The sequence below is a fragment of the Chiloscyllium plagiosum genome, unplaced genomic scaffold (genome assembly GCF_037043375.1).
Source record: "Chiloscyllium plagiosum isolate Xiang-an unplaced genomic scaffold, Cpla_swu_hap1 HiC_scaffold_32, whole genome shotgun sequence".
Classification (NCBI taxonomy): Eukaryota; Metazoa; Chordata; class Chondrichthyes; order Orectolobiformes; family Hemiscylliidae; genus Chiloscyllium; species Chiloscyllium plagiosum.
Window position 1 is genome coordinate 35319849 of NW_028270170.1, and position 27158 is coordinate 35347006.

The 27158-nt window shown below is 42.4% G+C and overlaps 1 protein-coding gene across 1 annotated transcript in view; it reads left to right on the forward strand.

Moving 5' to 3' along the window:
• Nucleotides 1-27158, forward strand: part of fam171a2a (family with sequence similarity 171 member A2a) — a 316435-nt gene that overhangs the window by 278530 nt on the left and 10747 nt on the right. The window contains exon 6 of the mRNA XM_043675236.2: nucleotides 17379-17495. Coding sequence (XP_043531171.2) covers nucleotides 17379-17495 — 117 coding nt within the window. The remainder of the gene's footprint in view (nucleotides 1-17378; nucleotides 17496-27158) is intronic.

The following is a 27158-nucleotide window of genomic DNA, read 5'->3' on the forward strand; positions in this document are numbered from 1 at the left end:
AACGCCTTACTGAAGTCCATATAGATCACATCTACTGCTCTGCCATCATGAATCTTCTTTGTTACTTCTTCAAAAAACTCAATCAAGTTTGTGAGACATGATTTCCCACGCACAAAGCCATGTTGACTATCCCGAATCAGTCCTTGTCTTTCCAAATACATGTACATCCTGTCCCTCAGGATTCCCTCCAACAACTTGCCCACCACCGAGGTCAGGCTCACCGATATATAGTTCCCTGGCTTGTTTTTACCGCCCTTCTTAAACAGTGGCACCATGTTTGCCAACCTCCAGTCTTCCGGCACCTCACCTGTGACTATCGATGATACAAATATCTCAGCAAGCAGCCCAGCAATCACTTCTCTGGCTTCCCACAGAGTTCTCGGGTACACCTGATCAGGTCCTGGGGATTTATCCACCTTTAACCATTTCAAGACATCCAGCACTTAGTCCTCTGTAATCTGGACATTTTGCAAGATGTCACCATCTATTTCCCTACAGTCTATATCTTCCATATCCTTTTCCACAGTAAATACTGATGCAAAATATTCATTTAGTATCTCCCCCATTTTCTGTGGCACCACACAAAGGCCGCCTTGCTGATCTTTGAGGGGCCCTATTCTCTCCCTAGTTACCCTTTTGTCCTCTTTGGATTCTCCATAATTCTATTTGCCAAAGCTATCTCATGTCCCCATTTTGCCCTCCTGATCTCCCTCTTAAGTATACTCCTACTTTCTTTATACTCTTCTAAGGATTCACTCAATCTATCCTGTCTGTACCTGACATATGCTTCCTTCTTTTTCTTAACCAAACCCTCAATTTCTTTAGTCATCCAGCATTCCCTATACTTATCAGCCTTCCCTTTCACCCTGACAGGAATATACTTTCTCTGGATTCTTGTTAGCTCATTTCTGAAGGCTTCCCATTTTCCAGCCTTCCCTTTACCTGCGAACATCTGCCTCCAATCAGCTTTTGAAAGTTCTTGCCTAATACCATCAAAATTAGCCTATGTCCAATTTAGAACTTCAACTTTTAGATCTGGTCTATCCTTTTCCATCACTATTTTAAAACGAATAGAATTATGGTCGCTGGCCCCAAAGTGCTCCCCCATTGACACCTCAGTCACCTGCCCTGCCTTATTTCCCAAGAGTAGGTCATGTTTTGCACCTTCTCTAGTAGGTATATCCACATACTGAATCAGAAAATTGTCTTGTACACACTTAAGAAATTCCTCTCCATCTAAACCTTTAACACTATGGCAGTTCCAGTCAATGTTTGGAAAGTTAAAATCCCCTCCCATAACTACCCTATTATTCTTACAGATAGCTGAGATCTCCTTACAAGTTTGTTTCTCAATTTCCCTCTGACTATTGGGCGGTCTATAATACAATCCCAATAAGGTGATCATCCCTTTCTTATTTCTCAGTTCCACCCAAATAACTTCCCTGGATGTATTTCCAGGAATATCCTCCCCTAGCACAGCTGTAAAGCTATCCCTTATCAAAAATGCCACTGCCCCTCCTCTTTTGCCTCCCTTTCTATCCTTCCTGTAACATTTGTATCCTGGAACATTCAGCTGCCAGTCCTGCCCATCCCTGAGCCATGTTTCTGTAATTGCTATGATATCCCAGTCCCATGTTTCTAACCATGCCCTGAGTTCACCTGCCTTCCCTATTAGGCCCCTTGCATTGAAATAAATGCAGTTTAATTTAATAGTTCCACCTTGTCCCTGCCTGCCCTGACTGCTTGACTCACTTCTGTTCTCAGCTGTACCTGTCTCAGATTGATCTCTTTCCTCACTATCTCCCTGGGTCCCCACCCCACCTTAATCGTTTAAATCATCCCAAGCAGTTCTGTATTTCTTTCATCCAAGAAAATTATGGTGGTTCCATTTGTGGTTGATACAAACTCTTAAATGGCCTTTTCAAATATTCTTAAAAAAAATAGATTCCACAAACTTTTCAAAGAAATTACAAATTTTCTGTACAGTACTGCTTCTCAAGTGAGGGTCTCACAATATGACATTCTCTACATTGCTCTGTTAAATCCTTCATAAAGAAAATCATTTCCATTACTCCTTTAGACGAATGTAAAACAAGATGCTGCGAGGGTTCTATAAATCTGTCCAATGTGGAAACAGCTGGGGAGGGCATATGGTTCTTTAAAGCTTTGATTCTTGCTGTGTTAGGGACATAGTATTCGGACATCTCCTGTGGAGAAAATACAGAGCGGGCATTGCCTGATGAAGCTCTAACACAGATGTACTGACACCAACATAATTTATTGCACATCGTGACACAGTGAGGTTATCTGAAGGATGATAGTTGAGGACTAGACCTCATTAACCATGCTGCTGAAGTAACAATGAAGTATAATACTCACAAAGACATTATCAGTTTTGATGGATTGGTTGCCATGGGAATGGCTCAGGTCAGTGTCAGTGCAGTGGAGGAGAAGCCATGTTCCCTAAGTTTGCACAATTTCTGCATCTGATTGTTGTCCAATCCTCCAAACCAGGAAAAAGTAACGTGCTCTTAGACTTGTAACTGCTCCTTTGCAATTTCAATTAATTTCAATGATTGATTTTTCCAACATGGATAATGTTTTCAAGGTTGCATTGTTGTCCATTGCTAAGTTGCTAGATAATCCACACTTTTGATCTACTATTGATATTGTAGTGTAAATGCTTCTATCATTAGGTACAGAATTCTGCGTTTCTGGTCCCGTGACAATGACTGGATGAGGTAAGTGATCTAGTTAGGATGTCAGACAGGAACAGGGGTGCAGGGGGAGAGTATTGTTTAAGGTGATACTGCACCTGTGATGCTGGTAGCTCTTAACCTTGAGGGTAGTGATCATGAGACTGGGAAATGCTACTGCCTTTGTCCTTCAGTCTTCTCTCAGAACAATATTCCGAGTCAAAACTACCTAAAAGACATTAAAATGTCATGTCTAAAATCTAAACAGATTAAAATCGGTTTTGGATTAATTTAAAATGGCAATGCCATTTTATTTGGAGTTGCATTTTGTAATTTTCAATTAATCCAATCAGTGAGGTTGATGGTTCGGATATTGCAGTTTTCCTTCACACTGTTTGATTGAACATACGCTGAGGGAATGAGGTAGGTTCAAAGGGGATGGTGAGCATCTATGATTTATGATGGTAATTAAGTTGAGTCTTCTGAGACCCCAAAAGAGGAATGCATTCACACACTCAAACCAGGGCACCTTGAAGAGCGTTACAGGCAAACAGTTGATGAGTGACTGCTGACAGACACACTCATTATTGTACCAACAGCCCCAGCCTGTTCAGCCTCTCCCTACAGCTCAAATCCTCCAACCCTGGCAACATCCTTGTAAATATTTTCTGAACCCTTTCAAGTTTCACAACATCTTTCCGATAGGAAGGAGACCAGAATTGCATGCAATATTCCAGCAGTGGCCTAACCAATGTCCTGTACAGCTGCAACATGACCTCCCAACTCCTGTGCTCAATACTCTGACCAATAAAGGAAAGCATACTAAACGCCGCCTTCACTATCCTATCTACCTGCGACTCCACTTTCAAGGAGCTATGAACCTGCACTCCAAGGTCTCTTTGTTCAGCAACACTCCCTAGGACCTTATACACTTAATGTTAAGTCTTGCTAAGATTTGCTTCCCCAAAATGCAGCACCTCACATTTATCTGAATTAAACTCCATCTGCCACTTCTCAGTCCATTGGCCCATCTGGTCAAGATCCTGTTGTAATCTGAGGTAACCCTCATTGCTGTCCACTACACCTCCAATTTTGGTGTCATCTGCAAACTTACTAACTGTACCTCTTATGCTCGCGTCCAAATCATTTATGTAAATTACAAAAAGTAGAGGACCCAGCACTGATCCTTGTGGCACTCCACTGGTCACAGGCCTCCAGTCTAAAAAACAACCCTCCACCACCACCACCTTCTGTCTTCTACCTTTGAACCAGTTCTGCATCCAAATGGCTTGATGGGCTGAATGGCCTGCTTCCATATTGCAGGGGTTCAATGACTGTATGATACAGTTTGCAAAAAAGCCACTGGATGCCTGTTTTGGAGAGAGTTGCTGTTTAGGGTAGTGTAAGGTAGCCAGTCATTGAAATGATGCTTTACGTTGGATGGGATTAAGATTTTGAATGGCTCAACTAATGTTGGGGAAACCTGATATCTACAGAAGAGACAATGTTCAGAGGGAGCAAGGTTTGTTGCATGACAGCAATAAGCACAAAACCCAGGGAAATAACTCAGACCTTAGGGAGTTGGTGCGGATACATCTGCTCTGGAAGCTAAAACAGAACTCCTTATCTCCATCCACAGACTGATATCAGTAGAATGAGACAATAAAGATGGGCATTAACCCCTTCAGAACCGCTACCTTATCGAAGAACAAGCACAGACTTTTATATGCAGACAGGAGTTTAAAGATGGAAATAGTGGTGGTAGAGACTCCAGTGACCTTTTTTTTCATTATATGGCTGATCAGAAATCTCTCCCACTGCTACTGCCTACCATTTGGCATGTGTTGGAAGGACTTGCAGTTTTGTATTTAACCTGCTTGATTAGAAATACCTTCCTTGTCCATCAAGGTGTGGGATGGATTTCAGCCTAGAGGTTCAGAGACAGGAGCTCTATACACTGCCCCACAAGACCTACCGCTCGGAATAAATATGGTGACCTACTATTAGAATGAGAAGTGTGTTAAAGTGAGTTCTCCATCAGTTGCACGAGACAAAATAGCAACTAATTTCCAAGGACAGTCCCATGTTCTATTCTGTCTGTGACAACTGTATAATGGATTCCTGTTCCACCTTAGCATTCAACCCTCCTGCATTTTATTTGTGTGTCATGGGCCATAGTTCATAGCTGACCTAAGTGACAATTTAATTAAAAATTGGTGCAGCTGTGCAGGAGCCAATGGAATGATGCTGTTGAAATGAGTTTGGAAGAACAAAGCCCTGAATACTGATGTGCTTCTTGTGTGGTGGCGATTAGAATATCCAACTAAAGCTGCTAACCAGAAGTCTCCACTATCACCCTTCCTGGACAAAAATTCATGCACAGTTCCAATAAATAACCATTGCCATTCATCAGTTGGGTTAAAAAGAGGCAGCCATCACAGCGGTCAGGCAGCATCTGAGGAGCCGGAGAGTCGACATTTCGAGCATAAGCCCCTCAGTTCCCAATTAAAATGAGGCAGCAATTAACTCCCATCATTGAAAGATTTAGTGCTGCTATGACTTCCACAGGAAAGATATTGTTAAACTTGAGAGGGTTCAGAAAAGAGTTACCAGGATGTTGCTGGAAGGCTTCAGTTATAAGGGGAGGCTGGATAGGCTGGGACGTCTTACCCTGGAGTGTAGGAGGTTGAGGGACGACCTTTATAGAGGCTTATAAACTCATGAGGGGTATAGATAAGGTGAATTACAAGTGTCTTTCCCTAGGGTGCAGGATGCAGGTACAATTACACAAGACATTTGCATACGTTTATGAATAGGAAATATTTTGAGATATGGGCTAAGCGCAGATGGGTGGGACTAGTTTAGTTTGGGGACATGGTTGGCATGGACTGGTTGGACTGAGGGGTCTGTGTCCATGTTGTATGACTCTATAACATTAGCCTGTCTTTATATTTAGCTCCTTTAACAGTCTGATATTCCCTAATGCACTTCCTAGAACTGCAGTCAACAACAACCTAATTTGTGTAGCACCTTTTAACATATCAAAATATCCCAGGGCCTCCACTGGTATATTAAAAAGCTAAAATTTGACTCTGAATTACATAAATAGAAATCAGGGCAGATAGCAAAAGCTTCACTGAAGAGTTGAGACACCTGAAAGGAAGGAAAGGAAGTTTTAGAGATCAACAGGTTTCAGAAGGGAGTGTCAGAGCATGGGCCCAATGTGACTGAAGTCACAGTCCCCACTATTGGAGCGATTACAATCATGAAGCTAGTACTGTAGGGGTGGAGATATCTCTGAAGATTGTGAGGGTGAAGGAGGTCACAAAAAAAGTAACAGGAAAGGCCAGGGAGGGATTTAAAAGCAAGATGAGAAGATTGACCTGAAGCCGAATGTAAATCAGCAGGCACTGGGGTGCTAGGGAAACTGGAAACGGTGTGAGCTAAGACATAGACAGCAGGGTTTTGGTTGACGTCAAGATTTGAGGGTGGAGTGAGAGGCAAGCTACAGATCCATTGGAATAGTCAGACTGCAGGCAATGAAGGCCTTGGATGAAGATTTCAGAAGTAAGTGAACTCAAGCAGGGGCGTGGTTCAGTGGTGTGATGGTGAAAATAGTTACTTAGGTGGTACTGACACAGTCTGGAGCTGAAGGTTATCTGGTTTGGCCTTGGACAGTTGGCAGGGAGAGGGATGTCATTGGTTGCTGGGTAATTTGCAGCACGGGCTAAACATCATCATAACCCAACAAGTGAGAGATGGAAGCAGGAGTTGACCCATTTGGTGTCTTACGCTGTTCTGCCATTTTGTTCTGATTGTCAACTTCACCTTCCTGCCTTCCAGCCCACATCACACACCAGTCTACTCTCTTTTTGGTCAAAATGTAATGCTGTTCTGAACATATTCAATGATTTAGTCTCTAGTGCTTTCTGAGGAAGAGAATTTCGATGACTAACCTCCTCAGTCTTAAATGGGAGATTCCTGTTGTTTTAAATATATTTCTTCGAGCAATGACTCTGTCAGATTCCCTCAGGTTAGAGAAATAGAATAATGTGTAGGCTATTCAGCCCCTCCAGCCTGCCCCGCCATTCATTAGTATCTTGGCTGATGTTAGATATTTTATTTAGATCATCTCACTCCTTCAAAACTCCAATGAGTATAGCTTTAACATGCTGAACCTTTCCAATAACCCTTCCGTTCAGGAATCAATTGAGTGAATGGATTTTTCATATGTTATTCCTAATATTTAATATGGGGAAATCTCTGTTGAGCCAGCTCTGAATACCAGACAAATATTATGACTGTGATCAGGGGAGTGCACCTTCTCTCTGTCTCTGTCTGTCTCTCTCTCGCCCTCCCTCTCTCTCTGTCTGTCTGTTTCTCTCTCTCTCTCTAGTTCCATTGCATTATGGGTCACGATATAAATTTGCATTCCAGTGTGGCCAATTACATGCTTTCACTGTATTTGGTTTGCTATCAAATGATAGTGTTATCAGCCTCATCCCTCTGTCCCTTCATCCACATCATTTCTATAAATTCTAAATGGTTTAAATCCAAGTATTGGCCCCTGTGGTACACCACTCGTCACGGCTTTCAAATCAGAAAAATGCCCATATATAACAAAACCAGAAGTTGCTGGAAACATTCAGCAGGTCTGGCAGCATCTGTGGAGAGAAACCAGAGTTAACGTTTTGGGTCAAATGACCCTTCCTCACAAAAGATCCTTTTACGGCTACTCTCGTATTTCCTGTCAGCCAGCCAATCTTCTGTCCATGCCAATATGCCACCCCCTTACATCATGAGATATTCTTTACCATGGTAACCTTCGATGTGGAATTTTATCAAATGCCTTGTGGAAATCTATGTACAGTGTAAACATTGGTTCTACTGTGCCCACAGCACATGTTACTTCTTGCAGAGAATTCCAAAAGATTGGTCAAACGTGATTCCCCCTTTCACAAAACCAGGATAACACCTCCTGATTGAACGTATCCACATGGCCTGCCATGACTTCTTTAAGTGAGACACAGTTGTGTAAGTGTAGACACAGTTGTAATAAAGTAAAGAAAGAAGGTAATCTCTTCATGGCACGTAGATGCCATGGGGAGCCACCAGTATTTGCCAGGATGTAGCAAAGTGACTTTGTTGCAAGAATACCAAAGAAAGTGAGCTGTACTATGCATCAGACATATTGTCCTTACAGACCAGCCCTGATCTCAATGAATTATATGCTGAATGGGCCATTCCTTCGATTGGTAAAACTACCCCGTGCCTGTCAGAAGCCTCACCCATGAACAGGGCACATTTGAGTGCCCTCTGCCAATGAATTCCAGTTCTTTGGGCTGGCAATATGCCAGTCCTAACACCTGGAGAAATGTTGCATTCTCCAGCACCACATTCCTGAAGGTGATGAACACATAATACAATCAGAATAGTTTGTTGTGGCTGTGGTGAGATATAGTTTGAGTATCACTGAAATACAATGTTAAATTAGATTCAAATAAGCCTTCTCATTTATATATCCCATCAAGCAGGTTAGAGCTGAAAATGTGTTGCTGGAAAAGCACAGCAGGTCAGGCAGCATCCAAGGAGCCGGAGAATCGACGTTTCGGGCATGAGCCCTTCTTCAGGAATTCCTGAAGAAGGGCTCATGCCCGAAACGTCGATTCTCTTGCTCCTTGGATGCTGCCTGACCTGCTGTGCTTTTCCAGCAAAACATTTTCAGCTCTGATCTCCAGCATCTGTAATCCTCACTTTCTCCATCAAGCAGGTTATACAAATACAGCTATACCAGGATGCCATTACATTAAACATTTATGAAAACATTGCTCTTTGTCTATGTAAGGGTTAGCACACATCCAAGTAGACAGAATGTATTGGGACACTTGACATTTATGTCTGGGAGACACACCAGCATATACTAGGCACAGATCAAACTTGATTGCCTTCCTGTGATTTTGCTTCACAGAGCTAGTGCTAATTCTTCCCCTCAGAGAGTCGAATTCTCTGCCACAGACAGTGGTTATGGCCGAAACTTTCAGTGTTTCCAGGAAAGAGTTAGATATAGTTCTCTGGGCTACAGGGTATGACGTGAAAGTAGGGACAGGGGACTGAGTTGGATAATCAGCTGTGATGGTATTGAATGACAGAGCAGGCTTGAAGGGTTGAATGGCCTACCTCTCTCTGCTGTGCTTTTCCAGCACCACACTCTCGGCTGTGATCTCCATCTGCAGTCCTCACTTTCTCCTGGTCTACTCCTCCTCCTATTTTTAAAGTTTCTCGATGATAATGTAGATGTGTCACTGAGGTAGGTATATGCTATCGGCTGGCACTTTCTGTTTGCTAGGCATTAGATTTGGAATTGTGAATGGAAAGCCAAATTTTTCATATCCCCTACTGACAATTATCAGGGTTATCTTTATTTTAATGACTGGTTTGTAGGTGGTTAGGTAGAAGGCAGTTTGGAATATAAGATGTTTGTAGCAAAATATGAATTAGGACACAAAGAATAAGGAGATTCTGCAAAGGATTTCATAAAAGGGAAATGACTCGCAAAACCAAATCTGACTTTACGCGAAGTGAAATAATCCTAAGTGAAGATTTCCCTAAACTGTTCTATTTCTATCTGAGTGACCCCTTTATCCTCCAATAAAACCTGGAGTATTTTATTGCAAAATGCATTTTTGTAGATTAATTATGTGCATGCTGTTTTGCAGGTTTCCAAATGCACCCTTACAATTAAGTTTCTAAGTAAATATTTGAAGGGGCAACATTTGCAATGAGGAAAAACCAACAGCATGTTGAAAAGCTCTTAACTAGAGCTAGCACAAATACAATGGGCCAAATAGCCTCTTCCTATGCTGTTTTTAATTTAAGGATTTTGTACTTTAATGCTTATAAATTGGTATCGTTTGGCACACAGTAGATGTGTGTGGATGGATTAGAATCATGGAGCATGAAAACAGACCTTTCGGTCCCACTAGTCCATGCCGACCATGTTCCCAAATCAAACTAGTCCCACTTGCCTATGTTTTTCCCATATCTCTCCAAACCTTTCCTATTCATGTAATTAACCTATTGTGTCACCCTGCTTTTTGTATGAGTGACTTTATTTCTTTAATATCACTTTGGGTATTCACAAAACATACAGAGAATTCCACTGTAACAGAAAACCCCTGTTAAAAGTAGAATGAAGTCAGAGATCAAATGTGTTACAGTTCATAAATAAAAGGGTTTTAATTAGTGAGCTCCCTAAACCTATGGTTGATTGAAAATGAAGTGAGTGTCCCTTGCAGAGACAGATTATTGCCAGCAGTATTTGTAACTGTTAGAAACACCTAGAAGTGAGGATAAGTGATTGACTAATTCACCAGTTTGTATAATTATTTGTTCAATCACAGTCTTTTCGCTGTAAAGAGTGCCATATCAGTGTGTTCTAAGCTGGCAGTTCCTGATGACTGACTAAGTTTTCTCTTGTGTTTGCTCATCACATTATTTATTTGTCAGAAGCTCACAGCAAAATACAAAATGCCTTTTGCTGTGAAAGGTCTGTGAGTATTTCTAACTGTGTGCTCAGAGATTTTCTGCAGTGCCATGAGGTTCATATTCATTGACGTGTTCTACCTGATATTATAGATTGAAAAGGTATTGGTCACTGCAGTACAGAGGGTAAATTCTAAGATGTTGATCCAAATCTCCCACAGAGTCAGCACCCTGTTTCCGAAATAGATCAGACAGGAAACTATCCACCCACTCCCCTATGATCTGTCTGCCCAAAGTTCTGAAGGAGGATTCCAGAACATCCTCAGTGCAGATGTTTGCAGAGGAGCAACAAACAGAAAGCATACATGCCTTTTCATAACTCCGGTTTCTACATTCCAGTTTGTAAAGGTGCCAGATCTCTGAGCTTCTGTGATTGACAAACTAAGTGACTGGTGGCTCTCTAAATGGTTCAGTGGTCGGTGGGTGCCAGCTGAGGAGTTTGGTAGGTGGCAAGGAGGAGCACAGTGCCAGGTGGCTGATACCTTGGGAAGGCAAATGGGTGAGTGAGTAGGTTTTTCAGGATAGTCGGCTCAGGAAGGGTTGTTAGCTTAGGTGCTCTTCAGGTTTGGGTCTGGGGATGTCAGAGGGTCAGGGTAGTTGGGTGATGGGGGTCAAGTCAAGTGAGGTCAAGAAGGTTGGCAGGCCAGGGTATGGGGTTAGGGTGCTGGTTGGGGATTTAAGGGGTTATTGGGGGTTTATGGGGACAGGGGTATCACTGTGTGATTGTGGGGTCAGTTGTATAGTTACCCAAGAATTAGACCCAAGAGTTACCTGTATAATATTTCAAAGTAAGTATGTACAAGCTTGTCCAATGTGCCTGACTGTAACTCAGAGCTGGACACTTTCTCAGAGGGGCTGGATAGCAGAGGAATTTCCCATCAAACCTTCCAACATTCTAGGCCATTCCCATGGGGTTCTGACACAAATCTGCAAGTCCCCATTGATCCAGAGACTGCAGCAGATTGGCCGTTGTTTCCTCTGACTAGAGAATCTAGAACATGGACACAGTTCACCATGTTCACGAAGAGCTGATCTTCTTAGGAAAGCAATGAGGAGAACTTTCTTTATCCAGACAGTTGTGAATCTTTGGGATTCTCCACCCTGAGGGCTATGGGTACTCCATCTTTCAGTACATTTGAAGGATAAGGTAGATAGGTGTTTGGTTTCTTGTTGCATCAAGGGAGAAAGGGATTGGATGGGAAAGTGGAGCTGAAGCTGTTAAAATAATTTTTCAATAGGAGGTTGTACAGGAGGTGAACATTGCATCATAAACAGCTGAAAGTGCAGCATTTGAACAGCAAAGTGCTCACATAACAAATCAACATGTTGGATTATAGAATGAAGGTGGTTTGTGTACTAATCTAATATAGCACTGGGGATGAAAGTGTGACCGAAGTAAACAATGCAGGAATTCTGCTCTAATTTGTTCCTGAAACTACCTCTGAACTGTAATGGTGTGTAAAATGTGGCAGTGCTTTGCTCCATGATGTTACTGTGACACAATCAAACTCTTGAGTTGGATGGTGGCTTTGTACAATGACGTTGGTAAGTTAGCAGCCCATTTTCCACTTCTGCTCACTCATTATTGTGTGCAAATGATAGCAATAAGCCAAGTTCCTCTCCCTTCATTCCTGCTCCCCCCCCCCCGCTATAAATAGGCCAAACATGTACGCATCAACTTGAGGTCTTTTAATACAAAGTCAGGATTTATTAGCCAAACCTCTGAAAATAAATTTTGGAATGTGATTTCTGAAACACTGGCAGGACTCCCAGAATTTTGTAATAAAAACAGAATCTATAACTTCTTCAGTTGTCGGAATAAAGCAGTGGCTCAGATTATTAGGCGGGTGCAGTGTAATGAAAACCAGAAACATCATCTGAAAGGAATCTTCCTCTTTATCAAAATTAATTTTTACTTTGGTTTCAGCAAGTTCCTGTCACTACGCTTGAAATGTTTAATTGATTTGCTGCATGTGCCTGGCTTTCTTGTTCACATTCAGATGTCTGCACTTCTTGTCAGTGCACTGTACAAGGTACCAGTCTCTCTCTTCCCCAGCCCTCCACCCCTGTGTTAGTTCAAACCAGCCTCTCCCTCAGAATCTTCTTGTTACTGACATTGATTGTCCACATTTGGATGGAGTGTCTGTCGGTGAGAGCACGATCAACAATTGCACAATATCATTGGTGGCAGGGAGGATAATCCAGTCTCTGCTGTGACACCCTTCTGTGCTAGGACCACAAATTCCATAAATCAGTCTTATCTTGTAGTAGCTAAAGAACCCACCTTTGTGTACCTCTGATTCCTCAAATCACATGATCTTATTAAAGGTTAGAACAAATTTAAAGGGCCAAATGACCTATTCCTATGTTCCTGTATCTTTATGGATAGACAGTCAGAAGTCACGTGACACCAGGTTATAGATCATCTGGTTTATTTGAAATCTGAAGCTTATGGAGTCTGAAAGCTTTTGGTTTCCATCTGAAGGAGCAGCGCTCTGAAAGCTTGTGATTTCAAATAAACATGTTGAACTATAACCTGGTATCATGTGACTTCTGAGTTCGACAATCCCAGTCCAACACTGGCACCTCCACTTTATAGATAGATAGCTGGTTCTGTACTGCACATTCACCTGCCCTGTTTTGTATGTTTTTCCCCAGAAGAATAATTGCTCTTTGTCTTTACTTCAAGATTTAAAAGCTATTTACAAATACCATCACCCATGTACAACTTGCATTTATAAAGCAGTTTTAACATAATGAAATATCCCAAAGCACTTCACAACAGCATGAGATGCAAAGACATGACCCCAGATGACAAGGCAAATTGACTGGCAGCTTGATTAAAAAGGTCTATATAAATGATTAACTTACAAGAAGTGAGAAATGTACATGCAAAGTCATGTATGGAACAAACTCCAGAGCTTAGGATCGAAAGAGAAGACTGCCCATTGTACAACAATGAAAATCGGCAATGTTGAAAAGGCCAGAACTGGAGGAAACACAGACATCTCCGAGAGCTGTAAGGCTGAAAGATGTAACATAGCGAGGGAAGGATGAGGCCACTGGATTTGAAAACAATTAGAATAAAAGGCAGAAATTGCTGGAAAAAACTCAGCAGGTATAGGAACATCTGTGTAAATAGAAATGGAGTTAATGCTTCGAGGCCAGAGAACCTTCTTCAGAATTGGTGATGAGAGTTTTTAAATTGATGGCATTACCAGACTGGGCGACAATGCAACATAGACTAGGAATTGAAGCAGCTGACCAACCTTATGGTTTCAATGCCTGAGCCCAGCTGTAAAATTGAGCAGGTATGAGCACCCAAAGCAGCTCACAGTGTTGCTGAAAGGAATCGCAAAGCCTTTCTCTTGCTCAGACTTACTATCAGCAAAGGATGACCAAGGAATTGATAGAGAGTGAAGATAATGTATGAGAGTACATCAGCAAGACGTATGAAATTGCATTCACAGACCATAAGTATGTGAAAAGGAAGTGATTAGCGAAAGGTGATGTCGGTTCCTTAGAGGCAGGAGAAATCACGCGGAATAAGAAATGACAGATGCTAACAAGTACTTTATGACTTAATTCATAATGAAAGACTGAGAACATACCGGAGATTGTGGTGAACCAAGAGTTTAATGAGAGTGAAGATCTTAGTGTAATTAATAAGAGTGAAGGAAACTTCCTGGAGCTATTAGTGGGACTAAAAGCTGACAAATGCCCTAAATTTGATGATCGACGTCCTAAGGTTTAAAAAGATTGCTTTCAGCAGGGGTGGAAGCTTTGATTTTGATTTGCCAGAATTTCCTAGATTCTAGAATGGACTCTGTGGATTGGAAGGTAGCAAATATAACCCCATTGCTAATGAAAGGAGGTGCAAACAATCAGAACTATAAACTAGTTAGCCTGACATCTGTAATAGGGGAGATGCTGGAATCCATTATTTAATAAGGCACTTGGGAAATTACAGTATGATTTACAAAGTCAATTCACTGTAACAAAAATCATGTTTGACAAAAGTATTTGAGTATTAATGCATAATGAGCAGGGTAGATAAAGACGAATCATGGGTGTTGTGCCTTTGGATTTCAGAAGGTATTTGATAAGGTGACATAGAAGAATTAATTGCATGAAAGTAGGGCTCATTAGATTTGGTGTAATATATTAACATGGACTTAGGATTAGTTAACTGACAGAAAACAAAGGGTAGTCATTTTTCAGATGGCAAAACATTGAAGCAGCACCGTGACTCAGTGGTTAGCACTGCTGCCTCACAGCGCCAGGCTTCCAGGTCCAATTCCAGCCTCAGGCGACTGTCTGTGTGGAGCTTACACACTCTCCCCGTGTCTGTGTGCGTTTTCTCCGGGTGCTCCGGTTTCCTCCCACAGTCCAAAGAAGTGCAGGCTAGATGGATTGGCCATGGGAAATGCAGTGTTTCAGGGATATGGTGGTTCTGGGATGGATGATCTTTGGAGGTTTGATGCCTGCTTCCACTTTGTAGAGATTCTATGACTTTATGAATTGCAATGAATCGAGGATAGAAGGAGGCTCTAAAAGGGTACAGACCTGTTAAATAGTTGGCAAATAAGAGGGTGGCAGGTGGGAAATATTGTGGAGGATGAAGACAAAAATACATTTAAGAATGGATCTGTGAAATGTTAGTGGCAAATAAATCGTTATATTTCAAGGGATTTGGTGGAGGGAGGGTTCCTTGCTCTCACATCACAGCAAATTGATATTGAAGTACAACAAGCAATGAAGAAAGTAAATAAAAGATCACAGACCTGAAATGTTAATTCTGTTTCTCTCGCCATAGACGCTTTTTATTTATTCATTTTGTAGGATGTGGATGTCGCTGGCTGGGCCAGCATTTATTGCCCATCCCTAGTTGCCCCTTGAGGAGGTGGTGGTGGTGAGCTGCAGTCCACATGCTGTAGGTTGACAACTCCCCTCCCCCCCCCCCCCAACCCCGTCTGATCAACTGAATGCTTCCAGCATTTCCTGTAATTATTTTAGGCAAATAGCATTCTGGTCTTTATTGCAAACGGTTTGGAGTTTCATATTAAGGAAACCTTGCTGCCGTTATGTAAACTTTGACAACACCACTTGGAGTGTTATGTGAAGTTAGATCTGTTGTGGGGAAAATCACCAACCTCACTGCCAGAGTCGGGGTTCAACGACAGAGTTTATTGCACGAGGAAATACCGGAGCTCCGGGGAGAGAGAGAGACACCAATAGCACAGTGGTCAGCTGCGAGTCTTCTCTCCACCTGGAGCACATGTCAAGATACCTTCATACATTTTGTGATACAATAGGTCAGTGATGAGGTTATTGACTTTGTAACATGGTTTGTGTATTGTAAACATTGCAGAATCGTTGATAGTTTCGGTGCAGTCCTTGTCAGTTTCAGCACAGCCTTTGTTAGTTTCAGCACTGTCATTGTCAATTTCAATGTCTGCGTGGAAGTCCATTGCTGGAGTAATGGGCGCTAATTGCTCTTCTTGAGAAGGACTACTGCAGCCCTGGCTATCAGCCCTTTGTATTGAGTCCGTATCAAACAGTTACTATTTCTGTCAAAGGTGTTGGCTGGACCCAGACACTTCTGCAGGCAGTATACGCTACTCATGTGTATTCTCTTCCCCCACCCGCCTTAGGTTGTGAGTGCATTATGTGGCATCCTGGTGCCCCCAGGCAGTGTGTGTATTTGCTCTGCTGTCTCTCTCCATATAATGGTCCAGTGGCCATTTTGTGTGTCTGTGTGCCTAGTGTCACCCTGCCCTGTGCCATCTCCCACTTCAGATTATTTCAGTCTCAGGAAGGGGGAATCAAAGGTTCACCAGATTGAATCCTGGAAATGAGAGAGCTGTCCTATGTGGCAAAATGGAATAAGATCAGTTTTTGGTCTCTGGAGTTTACAAGAATAAAAGACAATCCCACTGAAATATGTAAAAATCTAGGAGGACTTGACAGCATAAATACTGAGAGACACAGCCCCTGGCTGGAAAGTACAAGATGTAGGGTAATTGTGTCAGGATAAACATTCAGCAAATTATGACTGAGATGAGGAGAAATATTTTCACTCAGAGGGTGTGGGTCTTTTATCCTAGAGAGCTTTGGAAGCTTAGTCAAAGAATAAAGTCCAGGCTGAAGTTCATAGATCTTCATAGGAGAATGAAGGGATAGGAACATTGGGTGGGACAGTGGAATTGATGTCGAAGTTGAGCCAAGATCTGACTGGAAGGCCAAGCAGACTTGAGCCATTGAATTGTCTTCTCCATTCCAACTTTTTATGTTCTTCTGTAGAAGTGATTTCATGAGGATGAGATCCTGACTGGCGGGTTATTCCTGTCAGGAAAGATTGAACAACCTGAGGTTCTTGTTTCCAAAGGAATGAATACTGACCAGAACCTGACAGAGGTTTTGTGAACAAGGAAGCAGTTTAATAGGGTAGAAGTAAAGAAAATGTTTTTACTTGTAGGGGTGGTCCATATATGTGAGTTCAATAAGTAATTTGGCAGAAACTGCTGGCAATAGAAATTTACTACAAGTTGAGGTGAGTGGTATCAAAGTATTAAAGGGAAGTTGGTTACAGTTGGGGAGTATGCAATCAAAGGATATAGGGATAAGGTGCAATGCAGAAAGTTGATCAGTGACTTGTGAACTCGACAAGCAATCATTAGTGTAAAGTTACGTTGTAAATTCAACACTGTTTTCAATGCACAGAAGCATGTGACCTTAAAAGTTTGTAGTTTTTAAAAAATTTAATCTTTGAATTTCCTGTCCCCCATCCACTCCTTTTTCCATGATTATATCACCCTGCTTTCCTTGCAAAAACTGCAAACTTTTTATAGGTTTATAAATCCCACTAGAGTCACAAGACCATCAGTTCAGCAACAGAAACCGAGAGGAGAGAAAAAAAGACATGGGAAAAATTTGCATTTTCTCCAAATGCGGTCATCTTTTTCTAAACATGCAGTGCTCTTCTGTAAATCAAAGTCATGAGACAGCAGATCTGTCGGATGACTCCTGAGTGTGTTTCGGGGGCTGAGCAGAGGGGTGGGAGGAAACCGTTTGCTGCCGAAGGCTTACAGCACAGTCAGCTCTGTTAAAGTGACCACTTTTCAACAACCTGTCTTTCAGGGGCCTGGCTCAGAAGTGGAACGGGGGTGATTAAGAACGACGGGAACCAGTTCACCTGGTCTTACGTCGCTCCACAGTTGGGATACTGGGCTGCAGCCATGTTTCCATTAACCCAAGGTAAGCTGAATGAGTTTTGTCTCAGTCTTGCTTTTTTATTAAAAGAGATGTTGCAGTTGCTCTTTTAGTTGAGCAGTTCAAGAACCAGCTATTGATTACTGAGTATCTTCTGCTGTCAAAGCCAGTCATTATACACTGTTCTATTTGCATTTCAAACACAGGCTTTCTGTGATTTTATTTAGCAAGAGCTCGAGTCCTGGATAGAGTCCCCAGAATCTGAAAGGGAATAGGCTAGGCTTATAGGAAAATGTAGAGCAGAGAAATTGAGTCAGATATTCAGAAGGTTGCTCACACTTTATGCAAAATATAAATTTAAAAATCCAAATTGCAGAAGTTTGGCATTTAATATAAGAACCTAAGAGCTAAGAGCAGGAGTAGGTAATTCAGCCCCATGAGCCTGATCTGTCGCTACCCCATCATGGCTGATCTCATCTCGGCCTCAACTCCACGTTACTGTCTGCTCCCCACAAACCTGCAACACGTTTTGAATTAAAAATCTGCCTAACTCTCCCTTAGATTTACTCAGCGTCCTGGCATCCACCGCACGCTGGAAAGGAAGACTTGCATTTATGTAGCATCATTTTTGCAAGATTAAAACAAATGAATTTGCTGAACTTTAGTCACTGTTGGAATTTTGTAATTGCAACAGCCCAGTTTGTGCACAGCAACCCCTCATAAATAGCGGTGTGATAGCACCTGGGTTTTAGTGATGGTCATTAGGGATAAATTGGTGAGGAGATCAGAGAGAACATCCCAGATCTTGTGTGAAATAATAGCATAGCATCTTTTCTCTCCCATTTTCTCTTTCTCTCTTTTTCTCTCTCTCTCTGTCTCTCTCTTTCTTGCTCTCTTTCTCTCTCTCTCTCTCTTTATTTCTCTCTCTTTTTCTCTCAATATCCACTATTGTTGAAAGTAAACCTCCTCATAGTTTCCCTTACCTATAACTTGTGGTTGTGATCACTTGAGATTAGTATCAACTTGAGCTCCAGACTACTGGGGGATAGAAACACTCCCTGACAGTTCTCTTTTTCCTCTAGGTTCCCCTGAAGATGCAGCATGAGAAAGTCTAGCAAGCTTTGACTATCAGTGTCACCCATCTCAATCATGCAAAGGAATCAATGTCACTGTCCTTTCAAAAAGACACCACATAAATGAAATATAAATATGATAAAAATGTAAAACGTCCACTTATTTGGGAATCCAGACAAGCAGGAATCATATTCATCTCTGTTAAGTCACATATTGGGGCATATTATTATGAATTTCAAAACTATTACAGTATTGAGAGTGTGCCACACTTCTGGGGTGTGCTGTATTTTGGATAATATTCAGTTAAGATGCATTAACAGGCTCTGTCTGTTTCCTATTTGAGCTAAAGGAACCAAGATATTAAATTGAAGATGGGCAGATCATCCTGGACAATAGAGTCATAGAGATGTACAGCATGGAAACAGACCCCTCGGTCCAACCCGTCCATGCCGACCAGATATCCTAACTCAATCTAGTCCCACCTGCCAGCACCCGGCCCATTTCCCTCCAAACCCTTCCTATTCATATACACATCCAAATGCCTCTTAAATGTTGCAATTGTACCAGTCTCCTCCACATCCTCTGGGAGCTCATTCCATACACGTACCACCCTCTGCGTGAAACCGTTGCCCCTTAGGTCTCTTTTATATCTTTCCCCTCTCACCCGAAACCTATGCCCTCTAGTTCTGGACTCCCCGACCCCAGGAAAAAGACTTTGTCTATTTATCCTATCCATGCCCCTCATAATTTTGTAAACCTCTAAGGCCACCCCTCAGCCTCCGACGCTCCAGGGAAAACAGTCCCACCCTGTTCAGCCTCTCCCTATAGCTCAGATCCTCCAACCCTGGCAACATCCTTGTAAATCTTTTCTGAACCCTTTCAAGTTTCACAACATCTTTCCGATAGGAAGGAGACCAGAATTGCACGCAATATTCCAACAATGGCCTAACCAATGTCCTGTACAGCCGCAACATGACCTCCCAACTCCTGTACTCAATTCTCTGACCAATAAAGGAAAGCATACCAAACGCCTTCTTCACTATCCTATCTACCTGTGACTCCACTTTCAAGGAGCTATGAACCTGCACTCCAAGGTCTCTTTGTTCAGCAACACTCCCTAGGACCTTACCATTAAGTGTATAAATCCTGCTAAGATTTGCTTTCCCAAAATGCAGCACCTCGCATTTATCTGAATTAAACTCCATCTGCCACTTCTCAGCCCATTGGTCCATCTGGTCCAGATCCTGTTGTAATCAGAGGTAACCCTCTTCGCTGTCCACTACATCACTTAAAATGCAACAAAAACAAATATGAAAAAGGTTATTTTGTAATTAATTCATTGTGTGTGGGAGCTTGCTGTGAGCAAATAGACTGCAGGGTTTCCTAAACTGGCAACAGTGACAATATTTCTAAGGTATTTTGTTCGGTGGAAAGCTCTTTGGAATGTCAAGTAATCCTGAAGGGCATTAGATATATGCCAATCTTTCTGTCACGTTGTATTAGCAAACAAACAATATTGCCAGGCATGATGCCAGTGCCTGAAACAATCAGTATTTTGTTCCCCTCTCCTAATTAAATTAATATTTTAAATTGAAACTCAAGGTATTAGTCAGACTGCCAAATGCCATAAATATGGCAGCCAAATGAGAATCTCTGCCTGACAATTGTACGTTCTCTGAGAGGAATGCCCCATTTCTATTCATTTAACCAAACTAATTATAAAAGCTTCATAGGAATACAGTGAGTGAACCCAGATGGTGTGTGGGTGCGACAGTGAAGTCTCGGGAAGTGGTTTTGGATTTATGACCTGGGCTGCTAGATGCTAAACGTTTGCACATTTGATCTGTATTGTATTTTTGATTTTGTTTTGTAGTTTTAAATTCACAATTACATGAGGGATTGAGATGGGGGTTAAGCAATGAAGGTGTAATCCAGCCAAGTTGCAGTTCACAAATAGTGTTAGTGATATTCATGATCCAGTGCTCAACTTAGTTTGAAAGAGATTTGACCAGAAGGCATAGGGGTAGAAGTAGGCCATTCAGCCCATCGAATTTGCTCCACCGTTCCATGAGATCATGGCTGATTTAATAATCCTCAACTCCATTTTTCTGCCATTTGCATTGATTTCATTACTGATTAAAACATTGTCTATCTCAGTCTTGAACGTACTTAATGATCCAACGTGGTAAAGAATCCCCTCTGAGAGAAAAAGTCCTCTTCAGAGGTTTTAAATGTGTGACCTGTTATTCTGAGATGGTGCCGTCTGGTCCTAGACTCTCCCACAAGGGGAAAGTACCTTTCTACATCTACCCTGTCAAGCCCCCGAAGAATCTTGTGTCTTTTTAATAAGGTGACCTTTCATTCTTCTAAACCCCAGGAGTATCGGCCCAACTAACTCAATCTCTCCTCATAAGACAGTCCCTGCAAACCTGGTATCAGCCTATTGAACTTTCCCTGGACTACCACCAATGCCATTCCATCTTTCCTTAGATAAGGACCCCAAAAGTATTCACAGCATTCCAGCTGTGGTCTGACTAACCTGTTTTGTAGTTTCAGCAAAATCTCCCTACTTTTATACTCCATTCCCTTTGAAATAATGACCAACATTTTATTAGCCTTGCAGATTACCTGCTGGACTTGGATGCTAGCCTTTTGTGATTCATGCATGAGGATTCCCAAATCCCTCTGTTCTGTAGCTTTCTGCAGTATTTCTGCATCTAAATAATATTCACCTTCACTATTCTTCCTGCAGAAGTACATATCCTCACACTTTCCCCTATTATATTCCATCTGTCAATTTTCTGTCCATTTCCTTAACCTGTCTGTATCTCTGTGCAGACTCTTTGTGTCATCATGACCGTCCCACCTATTTTTGTATCATCCACAAACTTGGCTACAGTACATTCATTTTTCTCATCCAAGTCATTGATATGTATTGTAAATGTAACCCCCAGCACTGATCCCACTAGTTACAGATTGTGATTATCCTGTTAAAACTTAGCACAGTTGTTTCTTAATCAAATTCCTCTCTCTCAAACTGAATGCTAAATTATGGTCACTGTTTCCTATTGGATCTTTTGCTCTGAGATCATTTATTAAACCTGCCTTATTACACATCACCAGATCCAAATGATCCCTGGTGGGGCCCACAGCATATTGTTCGAGGACACTGTCCCAATTATATATTTGAAATCTTCCTTATGGATTTTTCTGCCAATCTACATTAAGATTAAAGTCATCCATGATTAATGTAGTGTCTTTGTTACATGCTGTCATTATCTCATGATTTATTTTCTGTCCCACTGTATAGTTGCTTTGGACAGCTCCTCTCTCTCAAACTTCTTTCTTACCTCCACCCATATAGATTCTACATCATTGCTTTCAAGATCATTTATCGATATTGTATTTATTCCATCATGTACCACCAATGCTACCATGCCACCCTTTCTTTCCTGCCTGTCCTTATGAAAAGTCACATATCCCTGGATATTTAGTTCCCAGCATTGATCACCTTGTAACAACGTCTCTGTAATGGCTATAAGATCACATCCATTAACCCATTTGCTGTGTTCTGAATACTATGCGTATTCAAGTGAAGAGCCATTAAATTTGCCATTTACTCCTCCATTGGCCCTACTGACTGCTTTTCAATGTTTGCACACTTCATGTCCCACTCAGGATATCATTATGCAGAGAGTCGCCCTGTACTACTGCCATATCATCTACCTATGAGGAGAAAGTGAGGTCTGCAGATGCTGGAGATCAGAGCTGGAAATGTGTTGCTGGAAAAGCGCAACAGGTCAGGCAGCATCCAGGGAATAGGAGAATCGACGTTTCGGGCATAAGCCCTTCTTCAGGAATGGGCTGAAGAAGGGCTTATGCCCGAAACGTCGATTCTCCTATTCCCTGGATGCTGCCTGACCTGCTGCGCTTTTCCAGCAACACATTTCCAGATATCATCTACCTATGTACATCTATAGTTCTTTTCCTTTGGTTGAGCCTACTATTTATTTCTCACAATTAATTTCAATACACACTTCAAAGAGAAAAACAATAACAGGACTTTGAACACCTGTATTACATCTCGCTGTAACTTGCTATGCTCTAAGGAGAACAATCCACTTTACAAACATACAAATCAGGAACTGGAGTACGCCACTCCAGCCTATTCCACCATTCAAAAAGATCATGACTGAACTGATCACTTCACATCCCCGCCCACCCTTAAACCCTTAACCCTCGCTGATCAATAATCTATCTACCCCTGCCTTGAAAATATTCAAGGACTCTGCTTCCACTACTTTGTCAGGAATAGAATGCCAAAGACTGCCATAGAATACAATTCCAAATATCTGTATGGGCGATTCCTAATATTTAAACAGTGAAAGATTTGAATGCAGGACTGGGACAAATAAAACCTTAGAAAATTCCCAATCTGTTGGTCCCATCTGGAGTTTGCCCATTGACAGAATCCTGTTCTGCTTAGATATTTGAAAATCTCAGGAAACCAATGCAAATAAAAACAAGCTGGAGAAACTCAGCAAGCTAGGCAGTACATAGAACATAGAACATAGAAGAATACAGCGCAGTACAGGCCCTTTGGCCCTCGATGTTGCGCTGATCCAAGCCCACCTAACCTATACTAACCCACTATCCTCCATATACCTATCCAATGCCCGCTTAAATGCCCATAAAGAAGGAGAGTCCACCACTGCTACTGGCAGGGCATTCCATGAACTTACGACTCGCTGAGTGAAGAACCTACCCCTAACTTCAGTCCTATATCTACCCCCCCCTTAATTTAAAGCTATGCCCCCTTGTAATACCCGACTCCATACGCGGGAAAAGGTTCACACTGTCAACCCTATCTAACCCCCTAATCATCTTGTACACCTCAATCAAGTCACCCCTAAACCTTCTTTTCTCTAATGAAAACAGCCCCAAGTGTCTCAGTCTTTCCTCATACGATCTTCCTTCCATACCAGGCAACATCCTGGTAAACCTCCTTTGCACCCGTTCCAGTGCCTCCACATCCTTCCTATAGTATGGCGACCAAAACTGCACACAATATTCCAGATGCGGCCGCACCAGAGTCTTATACAACTGCATCATGACCTCAGGACTCCGGAACTCAATTCCTCTACCAATAAAAGCCAGTACGCCATATGCCTTCCTCACCGCACTATTTACCTGGGTGGCAACTTTCAGAGATCTGTGTACATGGACACCAAGATCCCTCTGCTCATCCACACTACCAAGTATCCGACCATTAGCCCAGTACCCCATCTTTTTGTTATTCTTCCCAAAGTGAATCACCTCACACTTAGCTACATTGAATTCCATTTGCCACCTTTCTGCCCAGCTCTGCAGCTTCTCTATATCCTGCTGTAACCTGCCACATCCTTCCTCACTGTCAACAACTCCTCCGACTTTCGTATCATCCGCAAACTTGCTCACCCAACCTTCTAACCCCTCTTCCAGGTCATTTATAAAAATGACAAACAGCAATGGTCCCAAAACAGATCCTTGCGGAACACCGCTAGTGACGGCACTCCATGAAGAAACTTTGCCATCAACTACTACCCTCTGTCTTCTTCCATCCAGCCAATTCCTAATCCAAACCTCCAACTCACCCTCAATGCCATATCTCCGTATTTTCTGCAGTAGCCTACCATGGGGAACCTTATCAAACGCCTTACTAAAATCCATATATACCACATCTACCGCTTTCCCCTCATCAACCTCCTTCGTCACCTTTTCAAAGAATTCAATAAGGTTTGTGAGGCACGACCTGCCCTTCACAAAACCATGCTGACTATCCTTGATCACATTATTCCTATCCAGATGTGCATAAATCCTATCCCTTACAATTCTCTCTAAGACTTTGCCCACAACAGAAGTGAGACTCACCGGCCTATAGTTACTAGGGTTATCCCTACTCCCCTTTTTGAACAAGGGAACCACATTTGCTATCCTCCAGTCTTCTGGCACTACTCCAGTAGACAAAGAGGACATAAAAATCAAGGCCAATGGCTCTGCAATCTCCTCCCTTGCTTCCCAGAGAATCCTAGGATAAATGCCATCAGGCCCAGGGGACTTATCTATTTTCACCTTTTCCAGGATTTCCAACACCGCTTCTCTACATACCTCAAAGCCATCCATTCTACTTATTTGTGACTCAGTATTCACATCGACGACAATGCCCTGTTCCTGAGTAAATACTGAAGAAAAGTATTCATTCAGTGTCTCCCCAATCTCTTCCGCCTCCACACGCAACTTCCCACTACTATCCTTGACTGGACCTATTCCTACCCTAGTCATTCTTTTATTCCTAACATACCTATAGACAGCCTTAGGGTTTTCCCTAATCCTACCGACTAAGGACCTTTCATGTCCCCTCCTTGCTGCTCTTAGCTCTCTCTTCAGCTCCTTCCTGGCTACCCTATAACTTTCAATCGCCCCAATTGAACCTTCACGTCTCATCTTGAGATAGGCCGCCCTCTTCCATTTAACAAGGGATTCCAATTCCTTATTAAACCACGGCTCCCTCGCACGACCCTTTCCTCCCTACCTGACAGGTACATAATTATCAAGGACACTCAATAGTTGCTCCTTGAACAAGCTCCACATATCATTTACACTCTTGCCTTGGAGTCTACTTTTCCAAGCCACACATCCTAAGTCATGCTTCCGCATCATAATTTCCCTGACCCCAGCTATAACTCTTGCCCTGTAGTACACACTTATCCCTCTCCATCACGAGAGTAAAAATCACCGAATTATGGTCACTATCCCCAAAGTGCTCACCTACCTCTAATTCTAACACCTGGCCTGGTTCGTTACCCAGAACCAAATCCAGTATGGCCTCACCTCTTGTTGGCCTGTCTACATATTGTGTCAGGAAACTCTCCTGCACACATTGAACAAACACTGACCCATCTAACGAACTCGAGCTATAGCTTTCCCAATCAATATCAGGAAAGTTAAAGTCCCCCATAACAACCACCCTATTACTGTCACTCATCTCCTGAATCACCTTCCCTATCCTTTCTTCAATGATTCTAGGACTATTAGGAGGCCTGTAAAAGACTCCTAACAGGGTGACCTCACCTCTCCTATTCCTAACCTCAGCCCAAACTACCTCAGATGGCAAGTCCTCATCCATCGTCCTTTCCACCACTGTAATACTATCTTTGACAAGCAATGCCACACCTCCCCCTCTTTTACCCCCACCTCTGACCCTACTAAAACATTTAAATCCTGGAACCTGCAACAGCCAATCCTGTCCCTGTTCTAGCCATGTCTCCGTAATAGCCACAACATCGAAGTCCCAGGTACCAACCCACGCTGCAAGTTCACCTACCTTATTTCGTATACTTCTTGCATTGAAGTATACCCACTTCAAGCCACTTTCCTGTTTACAGACACCCTCCTTGGAAATTGATGCCATGTTCCTAACCTCCCTACACTCCAGGCCCTGCACCCTGAAGCTACAATCTGGGTTCCCATGCCCCTGCAGAGTTAGTTTAAACCCCCCCTAAGAGCACTAGCAAACCTCCCCCCAAGGATACTGGTGCCCCTCAGGTTCAGGTGTAGACCATCCTGTTTATAGAGGTCCCACCGTCCCCAGAAAGAACCCCAGTTATCCAAAAACCGGAATCCCTCCCTCCTGCACCATCCCTGTAGCCACGCATTTAAGTGTTCTCTTTCCCTATTCCTCGAATCTCTATCACGTGGCACGGGTAACAAACCAGAGACAACAACTCTGTTCGTTCTAACTCTGAGCTTCCAACCTAGCTCCCTGAAAGCCTGTCTAACATCCTCGGCACTCCTCCTACCTATGTCGTTGGTGCCAATATGGACCACGACTTCGGGCTGCTCCCCCTCCCCCTCCAGTAGTTGTGGAGAAAGAGATAAATCTCATATCTCCATGTAAATTATGTTTTTCATAATTCTGTCATGTTGATTAAACTGCAAACATACAACTGGGATGGCTGCATTAGATTAATGAATCGGTGGATGAACTTAACATGGTCCAACTGGCCTGAGTGTATTGGCATTACAAAGGGGGAAATCAGCCAAGATTCAATATAAATAAGGTCCTGGAAAATACAATTCTTGCAAATAATAACAATTCTGTTCTGAATAAATACCTGGACAAGATTATCTGCACAGACTCTCGAGTGGGATTACAATATCACATTCTCAGCAGCTTTTACAGTTACTGTTTAAATGTTTCTGACACGTTATTAGTCACTCTCACAGGCTGAGAGACCTTGGGTTTTGCCCCAGTTTCCTGTTGAAATCCCTCATCCACAGTTGGCTTATGTGAACCACACAGCTGCAGAAATAAATGCGATTCCATTGTTGGAAACTCAAGCCATAAGCTGTGTAAAGTCTCCGGGGAATCTGCCTGTAGATGTTGCTTTGATTTGGAAGGATGTTTTTTTTTTGAGAATGATAATGGAGATGTGAACACTAAGCTTCGAGCAGAGAATCACCTGTCGCGGACAAGTTGACCGGGTTTCCTTTTTTAATTCTTTCATGGGATGTGGGCGTCACTGGTAAGGCCAACATTTATTGCCTTCATTGCCTCTGAACTAAGTGATTTGTTAGAGCCCTTTCAGAAGGCAG